The following is a 21329-nucleotide window of genomic DNA, read 5'->3' on the forward strand; positions in this document are numbered from 1 at the left end:
TAATATACTGCCATTTTTTTCATTATCATACATGACAACAAACTCCACAACCATGTTGGTTGACAACAACCTTTCTGCCGGACTGAAATTCTTTTGTTGTTAAGCATCATAGCTTACAGACTTTGTCATGTATTACTGCTTCCATATATTAATTGACATTTCTGTGTTACAATATTTTCATGGAAATCAAAATTAGGCCTACATGTGTGTATACCAAAGAATACAATAACCATCTGTCAGAGTAATAAAAGTGAGGTTTTTGATCATTGATTTGAAATTACCGCCAAGTTTTTCTGATAGCAAGGATTAGCAAACTTTTGGTCGATTTATTTTGAATTGTAAACTTTCAGCATGCTTCAGTTTAAAGTGAAATGTCTCATGTGCCATTTCAAGGAATTTGTCTATGTCCTGTCCCTTCAATGTCACATATATTTGTTGACATGTATACAATGTTGAAAGCAAAATGCCAGCATACTAGTACACACATGAAGTTCTTGTTAGGATGTGTATTTTAATAGTATCCTAATTATTAATACAATTGCAATATTTGTCTTTAGATGAATTGTAAACACTTACTTTAAAAAAACACACACATTTTCATTGGTAGATTTATAACACATTAATAATCCTGTGCTTCATTTGACTAGAGAACATAATTATTTTTAAAGCAAACATAATTTTGATTTGTTGTAGTATTTATTAAAGTTGATATGCAATTCTTAATGTATAGCAATGTATAGTTATTAGTGTGTATTGTGATTTTTTAAAGCAAGAATCATAATGTCGCATAATATACAGATTTGTATACCACTACAGCCATTATTTCTTCCAAAAAATTGATAGTTTTATAAATTTACAACCAGCGACAGGTAAGCATTAACAAGCTGACCATGTTACAAACAGGGAAAGCAATCAAATGAATTGGATTAATAACACTTGGCACAGCATGTTGGAAGTACAGAGACTTGTATGGTTTGATAAGAACAGTTTTATGGAATAATTCCATGTACATGAAAAGCCAGTGGAAATTGAAATTCATCTGTGAATGTGAGCTGTTGCGTAAAACTGTTCTTAACAAACCATGAATGCAGTTCCAGCATGCTGTGCCAAGTGTTATTAATCCTATTCAATTCTTTATTTTCCCTGTTTGTAACATGTTCTGATTGTAAATGCTTGCTTGTTGTTGGTTGTAATAACAATACTTTAACAAAGTAAAAGCAATAGTATAATCCTAATAAAAATCTCAGGTTTATTATTGATGAAAATAATATATATTTTTTATGATGTATATAATATAAAATAATGTGATTTTAATAATAAATATTGTATATTAACCTTACTAGAAATAAAGTGATTGATGTCCACTTTGTGTGTAGTATTTTATTTTGACCAGGGTGTTGAATACTAATGATACGTAAATCTATCCAAAAGATATGTCATGTTACCATTAAACCATACCAATATTAGGTTGGAGACCTGCTCTGAATTGAAATTGCCACTAAAAGCTGTGTTCAATCCAATTTCAGCTGACAATAGCTCTATGCACTATGCTATAGGTTGTATGATTAGGCCACCAGGAGTGTAGTTTGCACAATTGAGGAAGTGAGGACCAGAATAGTTGAGTATTGCAATGTAAAGACACCATACATCAAGTTACTAATCATTTCCCATGTTTCTCTCACTGTACCATTTTAGTAGTGACCACAAATAATCAAAATCTGCCTAATGGAGTTCTTTTAAGAGTTCATGGCTCCATACATTGCCGTGTACCTTGTTCATTGTGATCCTTATGTGTGAAATGGGTGTTGTGTTTACAGGATATCTTGTAAAAATAATTATTGTTTTTGATGAAACTTTGTTGGAGGAATGCTGATGGGACTAGATCCTTTAAAATGGCCATATGGATGAGGATTGGATGTTTATTTTGGATTTTTAATGTATAAAACAATTTTACCATGGCTTTCTACTTGAAAAATCAATGTGAAACAACATTGACTGAGTCTGTGGTTATAACTCAATACATTGCAAAAAGTTAAAAAATAGTCTGAAAATTTTGTTATTGTATGTACAATAACAAACATTTTACAAATTTACTATACTTTTTTTACACAACTGAAGTGATAAGGTTCAGTAGTGCTATAGGCATGGCAAAAATGTATGTGTGTGTGTGTGTGTGTGTGTGTGTGTGTGTGTGTGTGTAAACAACTTAAGGTCAAAAACCGCCAGACCAATTACAATGATATTTGATGGGTGTATTACCTTGGGTGGCTAGTTGGGAAATTGTTCAAATCAAAATGATCTTGCAACCAGTGTGTGATTTGGGTCAAACAATGTCATTTTTGGTCAAAAAACCTAAACTTAAAAACCACTGGGCAGATCAGTCTGAAATTTGGTGGGAAATTTCTTGGGGGTGTTTAGATTAAGAATTGTTCACAACATGATGATTCCATCAGTGATATGCAAATTAGGGCTAAAAATGTGTCTTTTAGGTTAAAAATCTTTAATTCCAAAACTACTGAGCAGACTGGGCTGAAATTCAATTGGGATGCATCTGGGGGTGTATAGATGAAAAAATATTAAGCATAATTATAATGATCTCATCAGTGATATGCAAATTAGGTGTAAAATGTGAATATTGGTCAAAAACATATCTCAAAATGAACTTGGTCAATGAGACTGAAACTTAGTGAAATGTTTCTAGAAGTGTTATTCTGCAGATTTTCTTCAAAACATTTTGACACAATTGGCCATAGCAACCATGACCACGCCCTTAGCAACAACCAAATGGCAGTATATTTTGGTCATCATCTGGTCGACAAGTGAGGAAATATTCAAAAAAATTAAGCAAATACCTCTAGCAACCATGACCATGCCCATACCAACATCCAAATGGTGGTGTATTTCACAAAGATAACAACATGGATTCTTAGACAAGTGAACAAACATTTAAAAAATGTATGTAAATGTGCCTGGAAACAAGACCATGCCCATAGCAACAGCCAAATGATCATGTGTATTGCAAAGATAACATCAGGATTCATAGACAAGGGAACGAACATTCAAAAAATGTATGCAAATATGTCTACCAACATGACATGGCATGCCCATAGCAACATCCAAATGATCGCGTATGTTGCAAAGATAACAACAGGGCTTGATAGGCAACTGGATAGTCATTCTGCAAATGAACACCTATACCTAGCATGGATCAGCATGTGGGTAAACATTTTAAAAAACTGTACAGTTGTTCTACAACGCCATTTGCGCTATTTTTAAATTTATTGAGTTATAAAAAAGGCCTTGGAATATATTGTTTCACACTGACTTGGCAGGTAGGAAGTCATGATAAAATTGTTTTATAAATTAAAAAATCCAAAATAAATACACAATGCTCATCCATATGGCCACTTTAATGAAGTCATGGAAATACTAGCATCAACCACTGAACCCCAATCCTTGAAGAGGCACCCTTGAATAGTAGAATAGGCATTTGAGGAAGTATTCAGCATGGGAAGCAGCTCTTTGTTGATACTTACACTGTTACAGTTCATTTATGGATAATATGACCAGTGCTAAACAAGGTCTTGAAGTCACTACAGGGACATATCTTGGCTGCTGTATATCTAGGACAACTAATCAGTATCTTTTCTAAGATTCTTTGAACTGTTGGAAATATATCTGTTATAAATTTTTGAAACTCTATCTTGCTCATGTTGCAAAATCTATGCAAAGAAATACTACTAAACATCTAAAGAAATGGTACCAAACATCCAAAGAAATAGTACTATACATCTAAAGAAATGGTACTAAACATCCAAAGAAATAGTACTAAACATCCAAAGAAATAGTACTAAACATCCAAAGAAATAGTACTAAACATCAAAAGAAATAGTACTAAACATCCAAAGAAATGGCACTACACATCCAAAGAAATGGTACTAAACATCCAAAGAAATGGTACTAAACATCTAAAGAAATAGTACTAAACATCCAAAGAAATGGTACTAAACATCTAAAGAAATAGTACTAAACATCCAAAGAAATTGTACTAAACATCCAAAGAAATAGTACTAAACATCCAAAGAAATAGTACTACACATCTAAAGAAATAGTACTAAACATCCAAAGAAATAGTACTAAACATCCAAAGAAATAGTACTAAACATCCAAAGAAATGGTACTAAACATCCAAAGAAATGGTACTAAACATTCAAAGAAATGGTACTAAACATCTAAAGAAATGGTACCAAACATCTAAAGAAATGTTACCAAACATCCAAAGAAATGTTACCAAACATCTAAAGAAATGGTACTAAACATCCAAAGAAATGGTACTAAACATCTAAAGAAATGGTACTAAACATCTAAAGAAATGGTACCAAACATCCAAAGAAATGGTACTAAACATCTAAAGAAATGGTACCAAACATCCAAAGAAATGGTACTAAACATCCAAAGAAATGGTACTAAACATCTAAAGAAATGGTACTAAACATCTAAAGAAATGGTACCAAACATCCAAAGAAATGGTACTAAACATCTAAAGAAATGGTACTAAACATCCAAAGAAATGGTACTAAACATCTAAAGAAATGGTACTAAACATCCAAAGAAATGGTACTAAACATCCAAAGAAATGGTACTAAACATCCAAAGAAATGGTACCAAACATCCAAAGAAATGGTACTAAACATCCAAAGAAATGGTACTAAACATCCAAAGAAATGTTACCAAACATCCAAAGAAATGTTACCAAACATCTAAAGAAATGGTACTAAACATCCAAAGAAATGGTACTAAACATCTAAAGAAATGGTACCAAACATCCAAAGAAATGGTACTAAACATCTAAAGAAATGGTACTACACATCCAAAGAAATGGTACTAAACATCCAAAGAAATGGTACTAAACATCCAAAGAAATGGTACTAAACATCCAAAGAAATTGTACTACACATCCAAAGAAATGGTACTAAACATCCAAAGAAATGGTACTAAACATCTAAAGAAATGGTACTAAACATCTAAAGAAATGGTACTAAACATCCAAAGAAATGGTACTAAACATCCAAAGAAATGGTACTAAACATCTAAAGAAATTGTACTACACATCTAAAGAAATGGTACTAAACATCCAAAGAAACTGTACTAAACATCCAAAGAAATGGTACTAAACATCTAAAGAAATGGTACCAAACATCTAAAGAAATGGTACTAAACATCTAAAGAAACTGTACTAAACATCCAAAGAAATGGTACTAAACATCCAAAGAAATGGTACTAAACATCCAAAGAAATGTTACCAAACATCCAAAGAAATGTTACCAAACATCTAAAGAAATGGTACTAAACATCCAAAGAAATGGTACTAAACATCTAAAGAAATGGTACTAAACATCTAAAGAAATGGTACCAAACATCCAAAGAAATGGTACTAAACATCCAAAGAAATGGTACTAAACATCTAAAGAAATTGTACTACACATCCAAAGAAATGGTACTAAACATCCAAAGAAATGGTACTAAACATCCAAAGAAATGGTACTAAACATCCAAAGAAATGGTACTAAACATCCAAAGAAATGGTACTAAACATCCAAAGAAATGGTACTAAACATCTAAAGAAATGGTACTAAACATCTAAAGAAATGGTACTAAACATCCAAAGAAATGGTACTAAACATCCAAAGAAATGGTACTAAACATCTAAAGAAATTGTACTACACATCTAAAGAAATGGTACTAAACATCTAAAGAAATTGTACTAAACATCCAAAGAAATGGTACTAAACATCTAAAGAAATGGTACCAAACATCTAAAGAAATGGTACTAAACATCTAAAGAAACTGTACTAAACATCCAAAGAAATGGTACTAAACATCTAAAGAAATGGTACTAAACATCCAAAGAAACTGTACTAAACATCTAAAGAAATGGTACTAAACATCCAAAGAAATGGTACTAAACATCTAAAGAAATGGTACCAAACATCCAAAGAAATGGTACTAAACATCTAAAGAAATGGTACTAAACATCTAAAGAAACTGTACTAAACATCTAAAGAAATGGTACCAAACATCCAAAGAAATGGTACCAAACATCTAAAGAAATGGTACTAAACATCTAAAGAAATGGTACTAAACATCTAAAGAAATGGTACTAAACATCCAAAGAAATGGTACTAAACATCTAAAGAAATGGTACTAAACATCTAAAGAAATGGTACCAAACATCCAAAGAAATGGTACTAAACATCTAAAGAAATGGTACCAAACATCCAAAGAAATGGTACTAAACATCTAAAGAAATGGTACCAAACATCTAAAGAAATGGTACTAAACATCTAAAGAAACTGTACTAAACATCCAGGACACATTGAAGGGCCACAAGCTGTTCATATATTTTGGAGGGTGCAATTTTTGCTGCATATGTAATCTCTCCCTAGGGGGTCTTAGTTTGTACAAAAGTACAAGTTAATCCTCTCTCTCCCTAGGGGGTATTTATTTGTACACAACAAAGTACAAGTTAATCCCCTCTCTCTCCCTGGGGGGGGGGGGGTTATTTGTACAAAAGTAAGTAAAAGTTAATCCTCTCTCTCCCTAGGGGGTATTTATTTGTACACAACTAAGAACAAGTTAAAAGGTACTCACAATACTGTACTTCCATCACTTGCAACTAACTCAAATAAAGATATAACTTATAAATGATCCAATTACCTAATTTATTAAAGTTGAGGAAATCCCTACACTGCAATCAACAGTTCTAACAATGCAAGAATACAACTGTAATGTCATAGAAGACATGCATTGATATTAACATTGTACTAGAATAGTTTAATCAAGGTTTAATGTCAGTATTTTCCCTTGAGTAAAAACACTACAAACTCTCATGTGCCACTTTAATATGTTCATTCAACAAAGAAACAAGAGACAAAATATTTCACTTTAAGATATCTGAATTTATTATGTTATAATCAATATATACATGTGTAAAAAAAAGAGAACAGGACCACAGCAGACAACATTTCAAGGTTTTTTGTTTCTACATATTAATATGAACACTTGACACTTGGCTTACGCTTGATTCCCTCCCTTCCACTCCACTCTGCTCCGCTCCTTCCCCACCCCTCTCTTCAAGATGAAACTAAAGGTTAATTGTTTTTTTTATACCATCGCATATAGGTGTATATGTAATTAACTTCACTTTGGCCACTAACAGCAAAATTGTAGCACCAGCAATTTTTCTGTTCTTTTCCTGAAAATCTGATGAATGTATGAATGTTTTTCTTCCCATCAAAAATGTGGTTTGTGTCATTTTGTTAGACTTTTCCTGGTTGTTGGTTATATAGTATGCTGAGAGGGTGGTCTGTGTACTAGCAGTGACAATACTTTGGTAGTGCTGTTTGGCAGCAAATAAATGAGAGTGTATTTCAATGTGTTACAAAGTTTTCTGTAAATCAACATTACGTTGGAGACTAAAAAGTGAAGTTTCTTTTTATAGGTTTGCAAAATGATGACCAGTAAAGAATACATCATATAAACATTTTTTTTGCCAAAGAAACAACCATGAGACATATTCGAAAGACATAGATTACAACATTAAAAAATACCACCAATGGCATTGTAGCACAACTGTACAGTTTTTAAAAATGTTTATCCATATGCTACTAGTCCATGCTAACAATAAGTATTCATTTATGAAGGACTATCCAGTTGCCTATCCAACCATGTTGCTATCTTTGCGATATACGCGATCATTTGGCTGTTGTTATGGGCGTGGTCATGTTGCTAGATATATTTGCATACATTTTTGAACGTTTTTGTTCACTTGTGTATGAATTCCTCATATTATCTTTGCAATATACATGATTATTTGATTTGCTATGGGCGTGGTCTTGTTGCTAAGCAAATTTACATACATTTTTTGAATGTTTATTCAATTGTCTATTAATTCCTGTTATCTTTGTGAAATACACGGTCGTTTGGCTGTTGCTATGGTCTTGTTGCTAGGGATATTTGCATACATTTTTTGAATGTTTACTCACTTGCCTACCAGATGATGTTGTTATTTGAGCAAAATATCCTGTCATTCGGTTGTTGATAAGAGTGTGGTCATGGTTGCTATGGCCAATTGTGTCAAAATATTTTGAAGAAAATCTGCAGAATAACATTTCTAGAAACATCTCACCAAGTTTCAGTCTCATTGACCAAGTACTTTTTGAGATATAAATTTTACACCCACAGATGCATCCCTCAGCCCAATCTGCTGAGTAGTTTTTGAATTATGTTTTTGACCAAAAAGACACATTTTTAGCCCTAATTTGCATATTACCCAGGGAATCATCGTGTCATGAACAAATGTTAATTTACTCACATCTAAGTATGTCCCCATCAAATTTCATGCCAATCTGCCCAGTACTTTTGGAGTTTAAGTTTTTTGACCAAATATGACATTTTTGACCCAAAACCCACATCTCTGATACAATCATTTTCATTTGAACAATTTCCCAACCAGACACCAGAAGTAATATAACCACCAAATATCAAAGCAATCGGTCCAGCAGTTTTTGACTTTAAGTTGTTTACACACACACACACACACACATCCACAGACAGACACTTTGCCATGCCTATTATATAGCACTACCGAACCTTCAGTTCAGTTGTGCTAAAAACAGTACAGCATTTTCTCCAGATTTCTACAATTTCATTAAAATCTTTCCTCTAAATAAGTTCTGTCTTAAAATACCAGGTAATACATCAAGTACTGACTCATATATCTGTACTGATAACACAGGTTATACATTGTACACATGTCGACTGATTGTGAGGGCAATATCATATGTCTGTTTCGTTGAGAGAATGTGGGTCACCACAAAACACTGTTTCCCAAGGGCTTTGCCCTCACCCACAGGCCAGAAGGAAACTGACGTATGGTGTTGCAAAAGAACAATCAGTCAACATGTGTTCTGTAACACACCACATCATTTACCGCAATGTCTGCCATGCCTAAAATGTATATGGTATATGTACATAGTAGGGTTTCCGTGTGACAACAGTAAGGCAGTTCAAAAAAAAAAAACAGTAAGAATCTGCAAAAGTTTACTCCTTTAATAATTACCAACTTTGTTCATTCCAAATCCTTTCCGACACATTAGTGGCAAAGTTTTCAGAAAATTGTGAAAGTCATGAAGTTTCCGGCTAGCATCTACTTTGTCAGCGTAAGATGATGTCATATTTGTCTACTGTGAAAATGTGTATGCATGTGCACATGATGTCATCAGTCATCAGTTTTTGTGATGATGCCTGTACAGGTATCATCACAAAAATTACTGTCTGGTAAAGGTCATTTGCATTGAACAGTGTAAAAATTCTACATACCACGTGACCACGTATTGGCAAATCACAACATAGGGAAGGAACTAGGTATGTTACAACAAGTATCTGTATTGATCAGAGCTGACAAGATAATCAGGGTGCTCTAAATAAAATAAAAGAATTTTTTTCCTTATATTTTCCTTTTGTATTTTTGCCAACATTAACTTGAATGCAAAGAAATGGAAGATCAATAGTCTGAATTTTGGGGTCACAATGGGTGACAGTTGCTATTTTGAAGTGAACATTACAAAGAGCAATACACAGACACTTTGTGTTGATGGAAAATTTAAACATTTGATTTTACTTTGATTGATAATACACAGGGACTATGTGAATGAATCATGAAAGGTGTTAAATGTTAGTTTACACAAAGCTTCTACTCTACTTGAATACAGTACACTGACAAGGAAATACTCAAGTACATCAATCCTCTTTTTGCAGCTCTAATAGTTCTCAACAAAGCAAGACTGTCAGCTGTGTGAGAACAAACCAAACCTGTTATAATGTGCAATCATAAACTCTAAAACTTGACAATATGTCATGTAAATCAAACACTATAGGTCTTGAAATAAACAGAATACCTGAAGTCCATTTCACTCCCATGGAAGTTCATTTCATGTTGTACTCTTCCACTGTGTTCTCAGCAGCCATTTTGAATTATTAATTCAAGACAAAACCACTTTGTTCCTGTCATTTTACATTTTGCTCAGTCACCTCAGGTTTTATTTCATGATTACATGAGTTTTTCTATGCCAAAGTTGGAAGAGAACATCTGAAACTTATATTTGTTTTATTTGAGGTACTTCACATCATTTTATAATTTTATGTTGAAATTCAAGGACAATCTATAGCAAGGTATATTTGACTTCATATTTACACTGGTGTACACAGATCAAGAAAATAAATATAATGACTTCTCTGAATTGTTTTTCTGTATAGAATCATAGTCTACTAAAAGAGTAACTGTCTAAAATAAATTGCTATGAATGCAAGGACAATTAAGAAGTCTGTAATTTTAAAAAGAATAATGAACAAAATTGATTATAAGCAGCCAGGAGCACATACATGGTATCAATACAACTTTGTACAAACTTGGATCATCACCCTCTGAATTATGTTACTGCATAGCCTCCATGTACTTATACTTGTAAAGATTAAACACTCCTTGTAAATATGGCAACCTGCTGAATCTGTCTCAACAGTACAACAGAGAAATAAAGATCCAGCAAATAACATTTGTATACTGGTATAAAAGTTTGAACTCTTTAGAATAATAAATTTAAGGCTACATACTTCAAAGAGTTTGTTCCCAAATTGTGATAAGAGAAACCAACATCCACTTCCCTAACACTGTTGCTACTCCAAACACTTGAAATGAAATTTACATGTTCCTGCATTTAGTTATTTTTCATCCCCATTTATTTTAAAACTAACATATTTACATATTTACCATATTAGGTACTCTGTACCATATAAGGTAATCTTTACCATACAAGGAAATCATCCCCCATCATCACATGATGGCTTGTTTCTGTTTATGAATACTGCCCTCACAAGGTCACAAAGTTTTTGGCATCCGACCTTGTTGAACAAGGACTCCTGCTCTATATTACAATCAAATAATCTTAACGCAGGGCATAAGTTCTCCATTTTAAACATCTCACACACAACATTGCAACTTTGTAAGCCCCTTGTTCCTTGCCAAATAGTGGCTATTTTACATTTCAATACTGTAAGTTCATGTAAAATTGTAAATGACTAAAACAGAAAAGACAAAAAAATTCTGTTTATAGATGACTACTTCTTTTCTGGATTACTAACAACTGCCTGCTCCCATCCACCAAACCCCACTTGGAACCAGCCACATTTATTGGTTTAATGGCTGTTCATTTCATCATGGTGGCTGGGAACCAGCCACATTTATTGGTTTAATGGCTGTTCATTTCATCATGGTGGCTGGGAACCAGCCACATTTATTGGTTTAATGGCTGTTCATTTCATCATGGCAGCTAGTTCTTCTGTTAGGTCATTAAACATGTCATCAATTTCATTAAAGATATCTCCAGACTCATCAGGGTGACCAGATTTGGTAGGTGCTGGCGTTGGTCTTGGAGGCTGTTGTTCACTGTAAATGATACCAGTCAGGGGTTAGTACCTTCCAAAGTAACTGATACCAGTCAGGGGTTAGTACCTTCCAAAGTAACTGATACCAGTCAGGGGTTAGTACCATCCACAGTAACTGATACCAGTCAGGAGTTAGTACCATCCACAGTAACTGATACCAGTCAGGAGTTAGCACCATCCAAACTAACTGATACCAGTCAGGGGTTAGTACCATCCACAGTAACTGATACCAGTCAGGGGTTACTACCATCCACAGTAACTGATACCAGTCAGGTGTTAGTACCATCCACAGTAACTGATACCAGTCAGGGGTTAGTACCATCCAAAGTAACTGATACTAGTCAGGGGTTAGTACCATCCACAGTAACTGATACCAGTCAGGGGTTAGTACCATCCACAGTAACTGATACCAGTCATACTTTCACTCAGTTCTCACGTCTAAATCTAAATTCACATCAAATTGGATTCCCAGAATTCAATGTGCAAATAATTTGAACCAAACAAACTGATAAGTAATCAAATTGGAATCAAACTCAAATTGGAACTGAACTAGAGAATCTCAGAAAAAATGGCTGCACATTTGAAAACACTTTAAAAATGGACTTACCTCCCTATATCTAAATCATCTAGATCAGATAAAAGAGCAGACTCTGATGACAAACTATCTCTTCTCTTAGGTGCTGGAGGAGGAGCTTTCCTTTTCTGCAATGTGTCTGTAATAATTTAAACTAAGTTTTAGATTAATTCCTTCAGAAAAGGTAAGATCATCAATAATGTTTATGTTTTACAACAAACCTACTACAAGGGTAGTAGTATTGAGTAGTTTGAAGACTCTCTAGCTAACCAAGGTCCTACTGAGATTCTATATCCATGGTTACAATGACCAAGGTCCTACTGAGATTCTATATCCATGGTTACAATGACCAAGGTCCTACTGTGATTCTATATCCATGGTTACAATGACCAAGGTCCTACTGTGATTCTATATCCATGGTTACAATGACCAAGGTCCTACTGAGATTCTATATCCATGGTTACAATGACCAAGGTCCTACTGAGATTCTATATCCATGGATACAATGACCAAGGTCCTACTGAGATTCTATATCCATGGTTACAATGACCAAGGTCCTACTGTGATTCTATATCCATCGTTACAATGACCAAGGTCCTACTGAGATTCTGCATCCATGGTTATGGTGAATGTACAATCAAAGAATTCAACATCAACAAGCGACACTATTCTCACTGAAGTATTCAAAAGTTTTAAATTTTTGGCAAAAGATTTTGAATTTTGCATTGAGCTTCAATGTGTTTACTGCAACAACAACAACAACAACAACAACAACAACAACAACAACAACAACAACAACAACATTACAAAATACATACCTTCAGTAGATGAGTTGAGTTGCCTTGGTGATCGTAGTATTGCTGACTGGCCACCATCACTGTCTGTCTTGTGGTCTTGTATTCCATCCTCATACTTAGCTTTGGGAGAAGACTGGGCACTACTTGCTTTCTTTCCTGGTTGTTTCTTGATAGTGTCAGTGTTTTCATTTTCAAATGCAGACAACATACTTTCCACATTTTCCGAGTCAGAATCTGAGAAAGTGGCGGCATCAGTGTGATTGAGCACAACTTCAGCCTTTTCATATTCCTGTGAATAGACATCAAAATCACTGGCTGGTCTAGGTTTATGCTGTGGCAGTATAGGAGGTGCTGGTGGCTGTGCTACCTGAACTGGTTTAGGATGCTGCTGTGGTTTTTGATGTTTGGCTGTCACCATGGCCTTGCCCTTGATGGGTGGGCCATGGCCTTGATGACGATGTTTAGGAGGGGGTGGCTGAGGTTTGCCAAATGTTTTCATCTGTGGTTGTTGGGGAGTAACTGTAACTATAGCTGAACCAGGCACAGTAACAGTTGAACTTTTAGGTCCATGTGGTTGAAGTGTAACTCGAGCTCCATGTGTTGGTGGTGCACTCTGTCCTCGACTCTTTGCATGTATTGCTCTTATTGGTTGCTGTTGTGGTTTTGGCTTAGGTGTTGGAGCTTTAGTGCTTGCAGATGGTGGTGTCAGTCCCAATAAAAGGTCCTCCGGTTTAATAATTCCGTTAGTTTCCAATTCTCCATCTGCATTAAATTGAGTTCTTACATACAACCCTTTTTGTGATTCAAAGTCCTTTTCATTGAATGATTTGGATCGATTCTTCTGTGGTCGTCTCTTTATTGTAGCATATTTTTCCTCAACTGAAAGAGGTGGTTTTTTCGAAGCATTGTAACTGTCATCCTTAGAGCCTTGTCGCCTCACACCTGGATGCCAATTTCCTTGCTGGGAGGATGCAGGAGACTGTTGCTGTGTCAATACTGCTGATGGAGTCTTCATCAGTGCGATTCCATCATGATGACCATTGCTAACAGTTTGTTGGTCATTTTGTTGTTGTTGTTGTTGTTGTTGTTGTGATTTATCAGGTCTTCGTTTTATTGTATCATATTTTTCAGACGCCATGGCAGTAGCTGTAGAAATAGTACGTGAAGGTGATTTCTTGACAGCACCATGTTTTGGTGATGGCTGTCGTTTAACAGTGTCAGAATTGACTGCAATTTGAGGTTGCGGTCTTTGCACATTTGCTGTTTTATCCTTAGGTGATGGCTGTCTTTTAATTGTTCCAGACTGTTCAACAATTTGTTGTTGTTGTCTCTTTGCTGTATCATAGTGTTCTGAGGGAGGCGACTGTTGTTGTCTAAACTGTACTTGTTCAGTAGCCTGTGGTGACTGTCCTTTCGTTTGATTTGCTTTGTGTTTAGGAGACCTTTTGATGGTTCCTGTGTCTTCATTATTTTGTAATTCTTGCTGGATTTCAGGAGGAAAACCGTGTCTTTTTATACCTTGCACAATATTTACTGTCTCTTGCTTTCTTTGCTGTTTTTCATCATGATTTGTCACCCATACTGGTGTAACTTGACTTGGTTGTGGTGACGATGGCACAGTTGGGGTAGGAGGTGGGGGTTGTGGTGATGAGGGAAGTTGGTTGTCAGCTAAATGGGGTGGGGGAGGTGGAAAAAGGGGTGGTGGGGGAAGTGGTTCATCATACAGTTGACTTTCATCTTGTGGAAGTGGAGGAGGAGGTGGCAATGGTGGGGGAGGGGGAGGTGGAGGTGACTGTTTTAGTTCTATTTGCTGCTGCAACTGTTGAATCTCCTGTTGCTGCTGAAAGAGCTGCTGTTCCAACTGTTGCTGTAATTGGTCAGTATGCTGTTGATGGAGAGACTGCCTGTTTTTCATATCTGGTACTTCAGGTCTCTTAATGACAACAGGTTCAACAGAAATACCTTCCTTTTTGAATTGTTTCAAACTCTTACTTCGTCCAATTGTTGCTGTGGCAACTTTTTTATCTGCGCCACTGTATGATTTTAAGACTGGCATATAGGGTTCTGGTAACATCGGTTTAGACTCAGAATTACTCCTTTTAGGCGGAGTTGGTGGTTTTTTCAGTTTAATTGGTGTAGAGTCTGTTTGATCAGTTCCTGTATGGTATTCTTGCATTGAATTTCTTGGCGAGTTTCGTGGGGAACTACTAAGTCTGTGTGACATGTGTTCTGATTTACTCAGTAATTTATCCAGACTTTCATTTGAATGGCTATCCTTGGCTTCTTTCACTTTCATAGGTGATATAATGACAGGTGGTGGTCCGGATGATGTCGGTGATTTTTTGAATGTTGAGAAAGAAACATTTTGGAATGGTGAATCGGGAGGTTCTTCAACTTCTGGTGTTGGTGATGTAGGACTCATAATGGGTGCAGTTGTTACATTTGACACATAGCTACTACCACTGACATCAGCTGACCCCCGATTTGATCGCTTACTCAAACTTTCCTGTGAGCCACGCAAGACACCAGTTCCACTAACATTACTGAGTTCACTGCTGAGGCTTTCTTGACTGCTTTGAGTAGATTTCCTTTTCACATTTATATACACATTTTCATAAGAAGGAACAGGAGAACTTTTAGATTCTGCTCCAGGAAGAGGACTATGTCGTGCTTCTTCATCCAGGGAAGCTCTTGATCGCCGTGCATCCATATCGTTTACTCTGGTTTGTGCATATTGCTTTGCTAACTTCTCTTGCTGCTGAAGCTGTGTTAGCTTGTTAATTGCCAAGATGAATTTCTTCTGGTGACCTACAAAAACAACAATATGCTAATGTCAGAGGATGAATGAAACTAGGATGGCAAGCCTACAGGCAACTTTCTCAATCTCAATACTTGTAGGGGCCTAAATATGGTGTTATTGTATCACAAACACAGTTTTCAAATCTGGAAAGACTAAACAACAAATTTTTTTTTTACAAGTTTTATAAGGGACGAAATAGAGACATTTTCATAAACAATGGTTTCTAGAGTCATTTCATGATTTGGATTTTACATGTCACCATCAATTACTCGAAATTTAAGAGAAACGTCAAGTTGATCTTGTGCCTTTATATTATATTTGGATTGTATCTTTCCTGTGGGTGACATCACATCATTAGATTCATATATAGTTGCACAATGAATATTCATGAAATGTAAGTGCCTATTCCCTTCACAGTAAAACATCTCTCATGAACACACATTGCTCAACAATGATAAAATAATTTTTGCTGACTCCCATGAGGCACTGTGGCCCACAGCAAAGATACCCTATACAGGCAAAAGATCAACGTGATGTTTCTCTGAAATCATAAATAATTGTAGTTAATGTGAAATTATGAAATGACTCTCCAGGACCCACTGTTTATGAAAATATTTCTATTTCCCAGAGTGGCATTCCCCTTAAAACTAAAGAAAATTAATCATACCTAGAGTAGTAATACCAATTTCTTGTAGGTCTTCCCATGTAACATCTGTTATGAATTCAATGGTATCATACCCATTCTGCACAAAGGTATCAAAATATTGTGGTAGATCCAATATATGCAACCAAGTCACCAGATCAGACTGTAAAAGAACACAGAATATGATTGCAGTTTTACACATAGTTGTCACAGTAGAGAATTTCATATCTAAGTTTACACAGACATTACAGTAGAGAATTTCATATCTAAGTCTACACAGACATCACAGTAGAGAATTTCATATCTAAGTTTACACAGACATCACAGTAGAGAATTTCATATCTAAGTTTACACAGACATCACAGTAGAGAATTTCATATCTAAGTTTACACAGACATTACAGTAGAGAATTTCATATCTAAGTTTACACAGACATCACAGTAGAGAATTTCATATCTAAGTTTACACAGACATCACAGTAGAGAATTTCATATCTAAGTTTACACAGACATTACAGTAGAGAATTTCATATCTAAGTTTACACAGACATCACAGTAGAGAATTTCATATCTAAGTTTACACAGACATCACAGTAGAGAATTTCATATCTAAGTTTACACAGACATCACAGTAGAGAATTTCATATCTAAGTTTACACAGACATCACAGTAGAGAATTTCATATCTAAGTTTACACAGACATCACAGTAGAGAATTTCATATCTAAGTTTACACAGACATCACAGTAGAGAATTTCATATCTAAGTTTACACAGACATCACAGTAGAGAATTTCATATCTAAGTTTACACAGACATCACAGTAGAGAATTTCATATCTAAGTCTACACAGTCATCAGAACACAGAATTTCATATCTAAGTTTACACAGTCATCAGAACACAGAATTTCATATCTAAGTCTACACAGTCATCAGAACACAGAATTTCATATCTAAGTTTACACAGTCATCAGAACACAGAATTTCATATCTCAGTTTACACAGTCATCAGAACACAGAATTTCATATCTCAGTTTGCACATCCTAGTCACAGCAGAAAGGCTCACATGCGCTATCTCCACTTGACATAGTCATCAGGACAGAGCCGAAAATGGTGGTTTGCAGGTGATATTCAAAACAGAGAATTTCAGATCAGCTGTCACAATTGTCTGGTGGTAGCATGAGCTGAGAGTTTTAAATCAACTGTGTACATGTACATGTAGTAGCTCCAATGGACTATCTCAATTTACTAGTGGTACCGTAGTCATAACAGAATTCAAATCAGTATAAATGACAATGTCATGCAATGTTATGCCACACACCCTATTCAGACATGCAAATGTAATATCAAAACATGGTCCCTTCAGCTGACTACTTTAATACAGGCTATCTACTTACTAAGTAAATATTTATAAACTAACTTCTCACTGACACAAAAACTTCTCTAAATAATTTATTCTGTGCAATTTTCCATAATAACAATTTTATCTACAAAATGTATGGAATGAACCAACTGATCATGTAAAATAATTTGAAATTTTTCTTTCTACTTTAGTGAAGTAGTTAACGACTGTAGTTGATCTAAGTTTACTGATTACATGGCTCTTTCCCTGGTGACTATAACACAGTCTTGTATCTACAATTTTGGCTGGTGACTGTAACACAGTCTTGTATCTACAATTATGGATGGTGACTGTAACACAGTCTTGTATTTACAATTATGGATGGTGACTATAACACAGTCTTGTATCTACAATTATGGATGGTGACTGTAACACTGTCTTGTATCTACAATTATGGCTGGTGACTTTAACACAGTCTTGTATCTACAATTATGGATGGTGACTATAACACAGTCTTGTATCTACAATTATGGATGGTGACTGTAACACAGTCTTGTATCTACAATTATGGATGGTGACTGTAACACAGTCTTGTATCTACAATTATGGATGGTGACTGTAACAGTCTTGTATCTACAATTATGGATGGTGACTATAACACAGTCTTGTATCTACAATTATGGATGGTGACTATAACACAGTCTTGTATCTACAATTATGGATGGTGGCTGTAACACAGTCTTGTATCTACAATTATGGATGGTGACTGTAACACTGTCTTGTATCTACAATTATGGCTGTTGTCAAGGAAAATAAAATGGAGCTTTTGAAAATCATTTCTCCAAGAATTGTAAACTACATGTAAAGTGAATGGAAAGCATGAAGAAATCAATTCTTTGAAAATACAAGTCCAGGAGTTGCTTTCATAGTTTCCTAATTTTCTAGCTCAATATATGTTGGTTTTAAAATTCTAGCACTTAAAGCTCACTAAAAGTATATTGAGCAATAAACTTAATTGCAAAACTTTAAAACAAACATAAAACTGCTATCCCCTAATGGCTGTGTGAATCATATTGACTTTCCTTCCCCATGATGTAATAAAACCACTGCTCACTATGTTTTACATCTAGAAACCATAAATACAACTCTAAATACACATATATCAACATAGTCACTAACAATTCATCTCAATAAACACCTTTTGCAAATCCCAAGGTCTAGTTTCTTTGTCGGCACTTCTTCACAGATTTTACAACTGACATAAAGTTTAAGTTTTGAAAACAGACTATAGTATGGATGGTCCAGTCTAGTGAAATTGTTCCTTTGGGAGAACTCATCTTTAATAATTACCAGTTGAAATGTGAGGTTTAGTCTATGTTGAGAGAAAACATGTCACTTGGCCAAACACAACATCATTTGGTATATATTGAAATTCTATCAGTGGGGCCATAGTTTTAGATTATTACTGTCCTATCAGTGGGGCCATAGTTTTAGATTATTACTGTCCTATCAGTGTGGCCATAGTTTTAGATTATTACTGTCCTATCAGTGGGGCCATAGTTTTAGATTATTACTGTCCTATCAGTGGGGCCATAGTTTTAGATTATTACTGTCCTATCAGTGGGGCCATAGTTTTAGATTATTACTGTCCTATCAGTGGGGCCATAGTTTTAGATTATTACTGTCCTATCAGTGGGGCCATAGTTTTAGATTATTACTGTCCTATCAGTGGGGCCATAGTTTTAGATTATTACTGTCCTATCAGTGGGGCCATAGTTTTAGATTATTACTGTCCTATCAGTGGGGCCATAGTTTTAGATTATTACTGTCCTATCAGTGGGGCCATAGTTTTAGATTATTACTGTCCTATCAGTGGGGCCATAGTTTTAGATTATTACTGTCCTATCAGTGGGGCCATAGTTTTAGATTATTACTGTCCTATCAGTGGGGCCATAGTTTTAGATTATTACTGTCCTATCAGTGGGGCCATACTGTCCTATCAGTGGGGCCATACTGTCCTATCAGTGTGGCCATACTGTCCTATCAGTGGGGCCATACTGTCCTATCAGTGGGGCCATACTGTCCTATCAGTGTGGCCATACTGTCCTATCAGTGTGGCCATACTGTCCTATCAGTGTGGCCATACTGTCCTATCAGTGGGGCCATACTGTCCTATCAGTGTGGCCATACTGTCCTATCAGTGTGGCCATACTGTCCTATCAGTGTGGCCATACTGTCCTATCAGTGTGGCCATACTGTCCTATCAGTGTGGCCATACTGTCCTATCAGTGGGGCCATACTGTCCTATCAGTGTGGCCATACTGTCCTATCAGTGTGGCCATACTGTCCTATCAGTGTGGCCATACTGTCCTATCAGTGTGGCCATACTGTCATATCAGTGTGGCCATACTGTCCTATCAGTGTGGCCATACTGTCCTATCAGTGTGGCCATACTGTCCTATCAGTGTGGCCATACTGTCCTATCAGTGTGGCCATGGGCATGGATTAATACTGTCTTATATTTTCACTACTTTAAAGTGGCCATTTGGATGAGGATTGGGTATTTATCTTGGATTTTAATTTATAAAATAATTCTATCATGGCTTTCTACTTGACAAATCAATGTGAAACAACATAGACCAAGATTGTGTTTGTAACTGAATAGAGTGCAAAAAGCTAAAATGTGTGTACAAAGTTTGTTATTGTACGTATGATAACAAAGATTTTATACATTTATTATGCTTTGTGCAATTTATTGAGATACAAACAGTCTTGGTCTATGTTGTTTCACATTGATTTTTCAAGTAGAAAGCCATGATAGAATTATTTTATAAATTAAAAATCCAAAATAAATACCCAATCCTCATCCATATGGCCACTTGAATACATAAAGTTGATATTACTTACAGGTTTATAATCTGGTATTCCATCTGGTATATTAAGATGTCCAATCATTGCAGCTATCTTCTTCCTATGTCCTGGTTTTGTGACTCCAATGGGTGTCATGTCCTGTTAGATAAACAGTAAGAATAATAAACCTCTTTCTACCAGATGGTTCTTTCTTTGTACACAAAAAATTACAAGTTGGGAAAACAGGAATAGAATAATATACAGACATATTCTTATGATGATTTACAGTAACAAAACAGACATGGGTCTGTAAACTTGATGTCATTTCAAATGAGATTGTAACACCATAATAACTCAATAAATTGTTGGTTTTAAATTGATCATTCAGTCAAACAAACAGAGTAATAAAAATGACATTGTATAGAGTTTTGTCTGCAGTGTGCTGACTGATAAATATTAGACGGTACAATTCAATTCAATATTTTATATTTTAATTGAAATCTTCCAATCCAATTGTTCACACAACCATATTAATTGTATGAGGAATGTTTAGTCTAAGTTAATGAATTTAAATTCCTATTGCACCAAAATTTTCAATTAGCTCACCAAGGCATTCACCAGGTATCCACCATGGCTTCATCAGTGTTTCCTGATATCACGACACATATGTGCCGTGCCTTCAGACAATTGTCCCAAATTCTCAGAAGTTGGTAACATCCCTATCACAGTTCATAGATGGTTGCTTGAAAATTTTGGTGCAATATGCCAAAGTTAAAGTCATAATCTTCAAAGAAATTTTTTGACTTAGTAGAAATCTTCATTA

General features: G+C 35.3%; 1 protein-coding gene across 1 annotated transcript in view; it reads right to left on the bottom strand.

Moving 5' to 3' along the window:
• Positions 1 to 6938: 6938 nt before the first annotated feature.
• Positions 6939 to 21329, bottom strand: part of LOC144435068 (uncharacterized) — a 96893-nt gene continuing 82502 nt past the window's right edge. The window contains exons 8-12 of the mRNA XM_078123614.1: positions 20564 to 20665; positions 16341 to 16479; positions 12895 to 15681; positions 12110 to 12215; positions 6939 to 11503 (exon numbers count right to left, since the gene is read on the bottom strand). Of these exons, the coding sequence (XP_077979740.1) occupies positions 11371 to 11503; positions 12110 to 12215; positions 12895 to 15681; positions 16341 to 16479; positions 20564 to 20665 (3267 nt within the window). The 3' untranslated portion in view covers positions 6939 to 11370. The remainder of the gene's footprint in view (positions 11504 to 12109; positions 12216 to 12894; positions 15682 to 16340; positions 16480 to 20563; positions 20666 to 21329) is intronic.

The sequence above is a fragment of the Glandiceps talaboti genome, chromosome 5 (assembly GCF_964340395.1).
Source record: "Glandiceps talaboti chromosome 5, keGlaTala1.1, whole genome shotgun sequence".
Lineage (NCBI taxonomy): Eukaryota > Metazoa > Hemichordata > Enteropneusta > Spengelidae > Glandiceps > Glandiceps talaboti.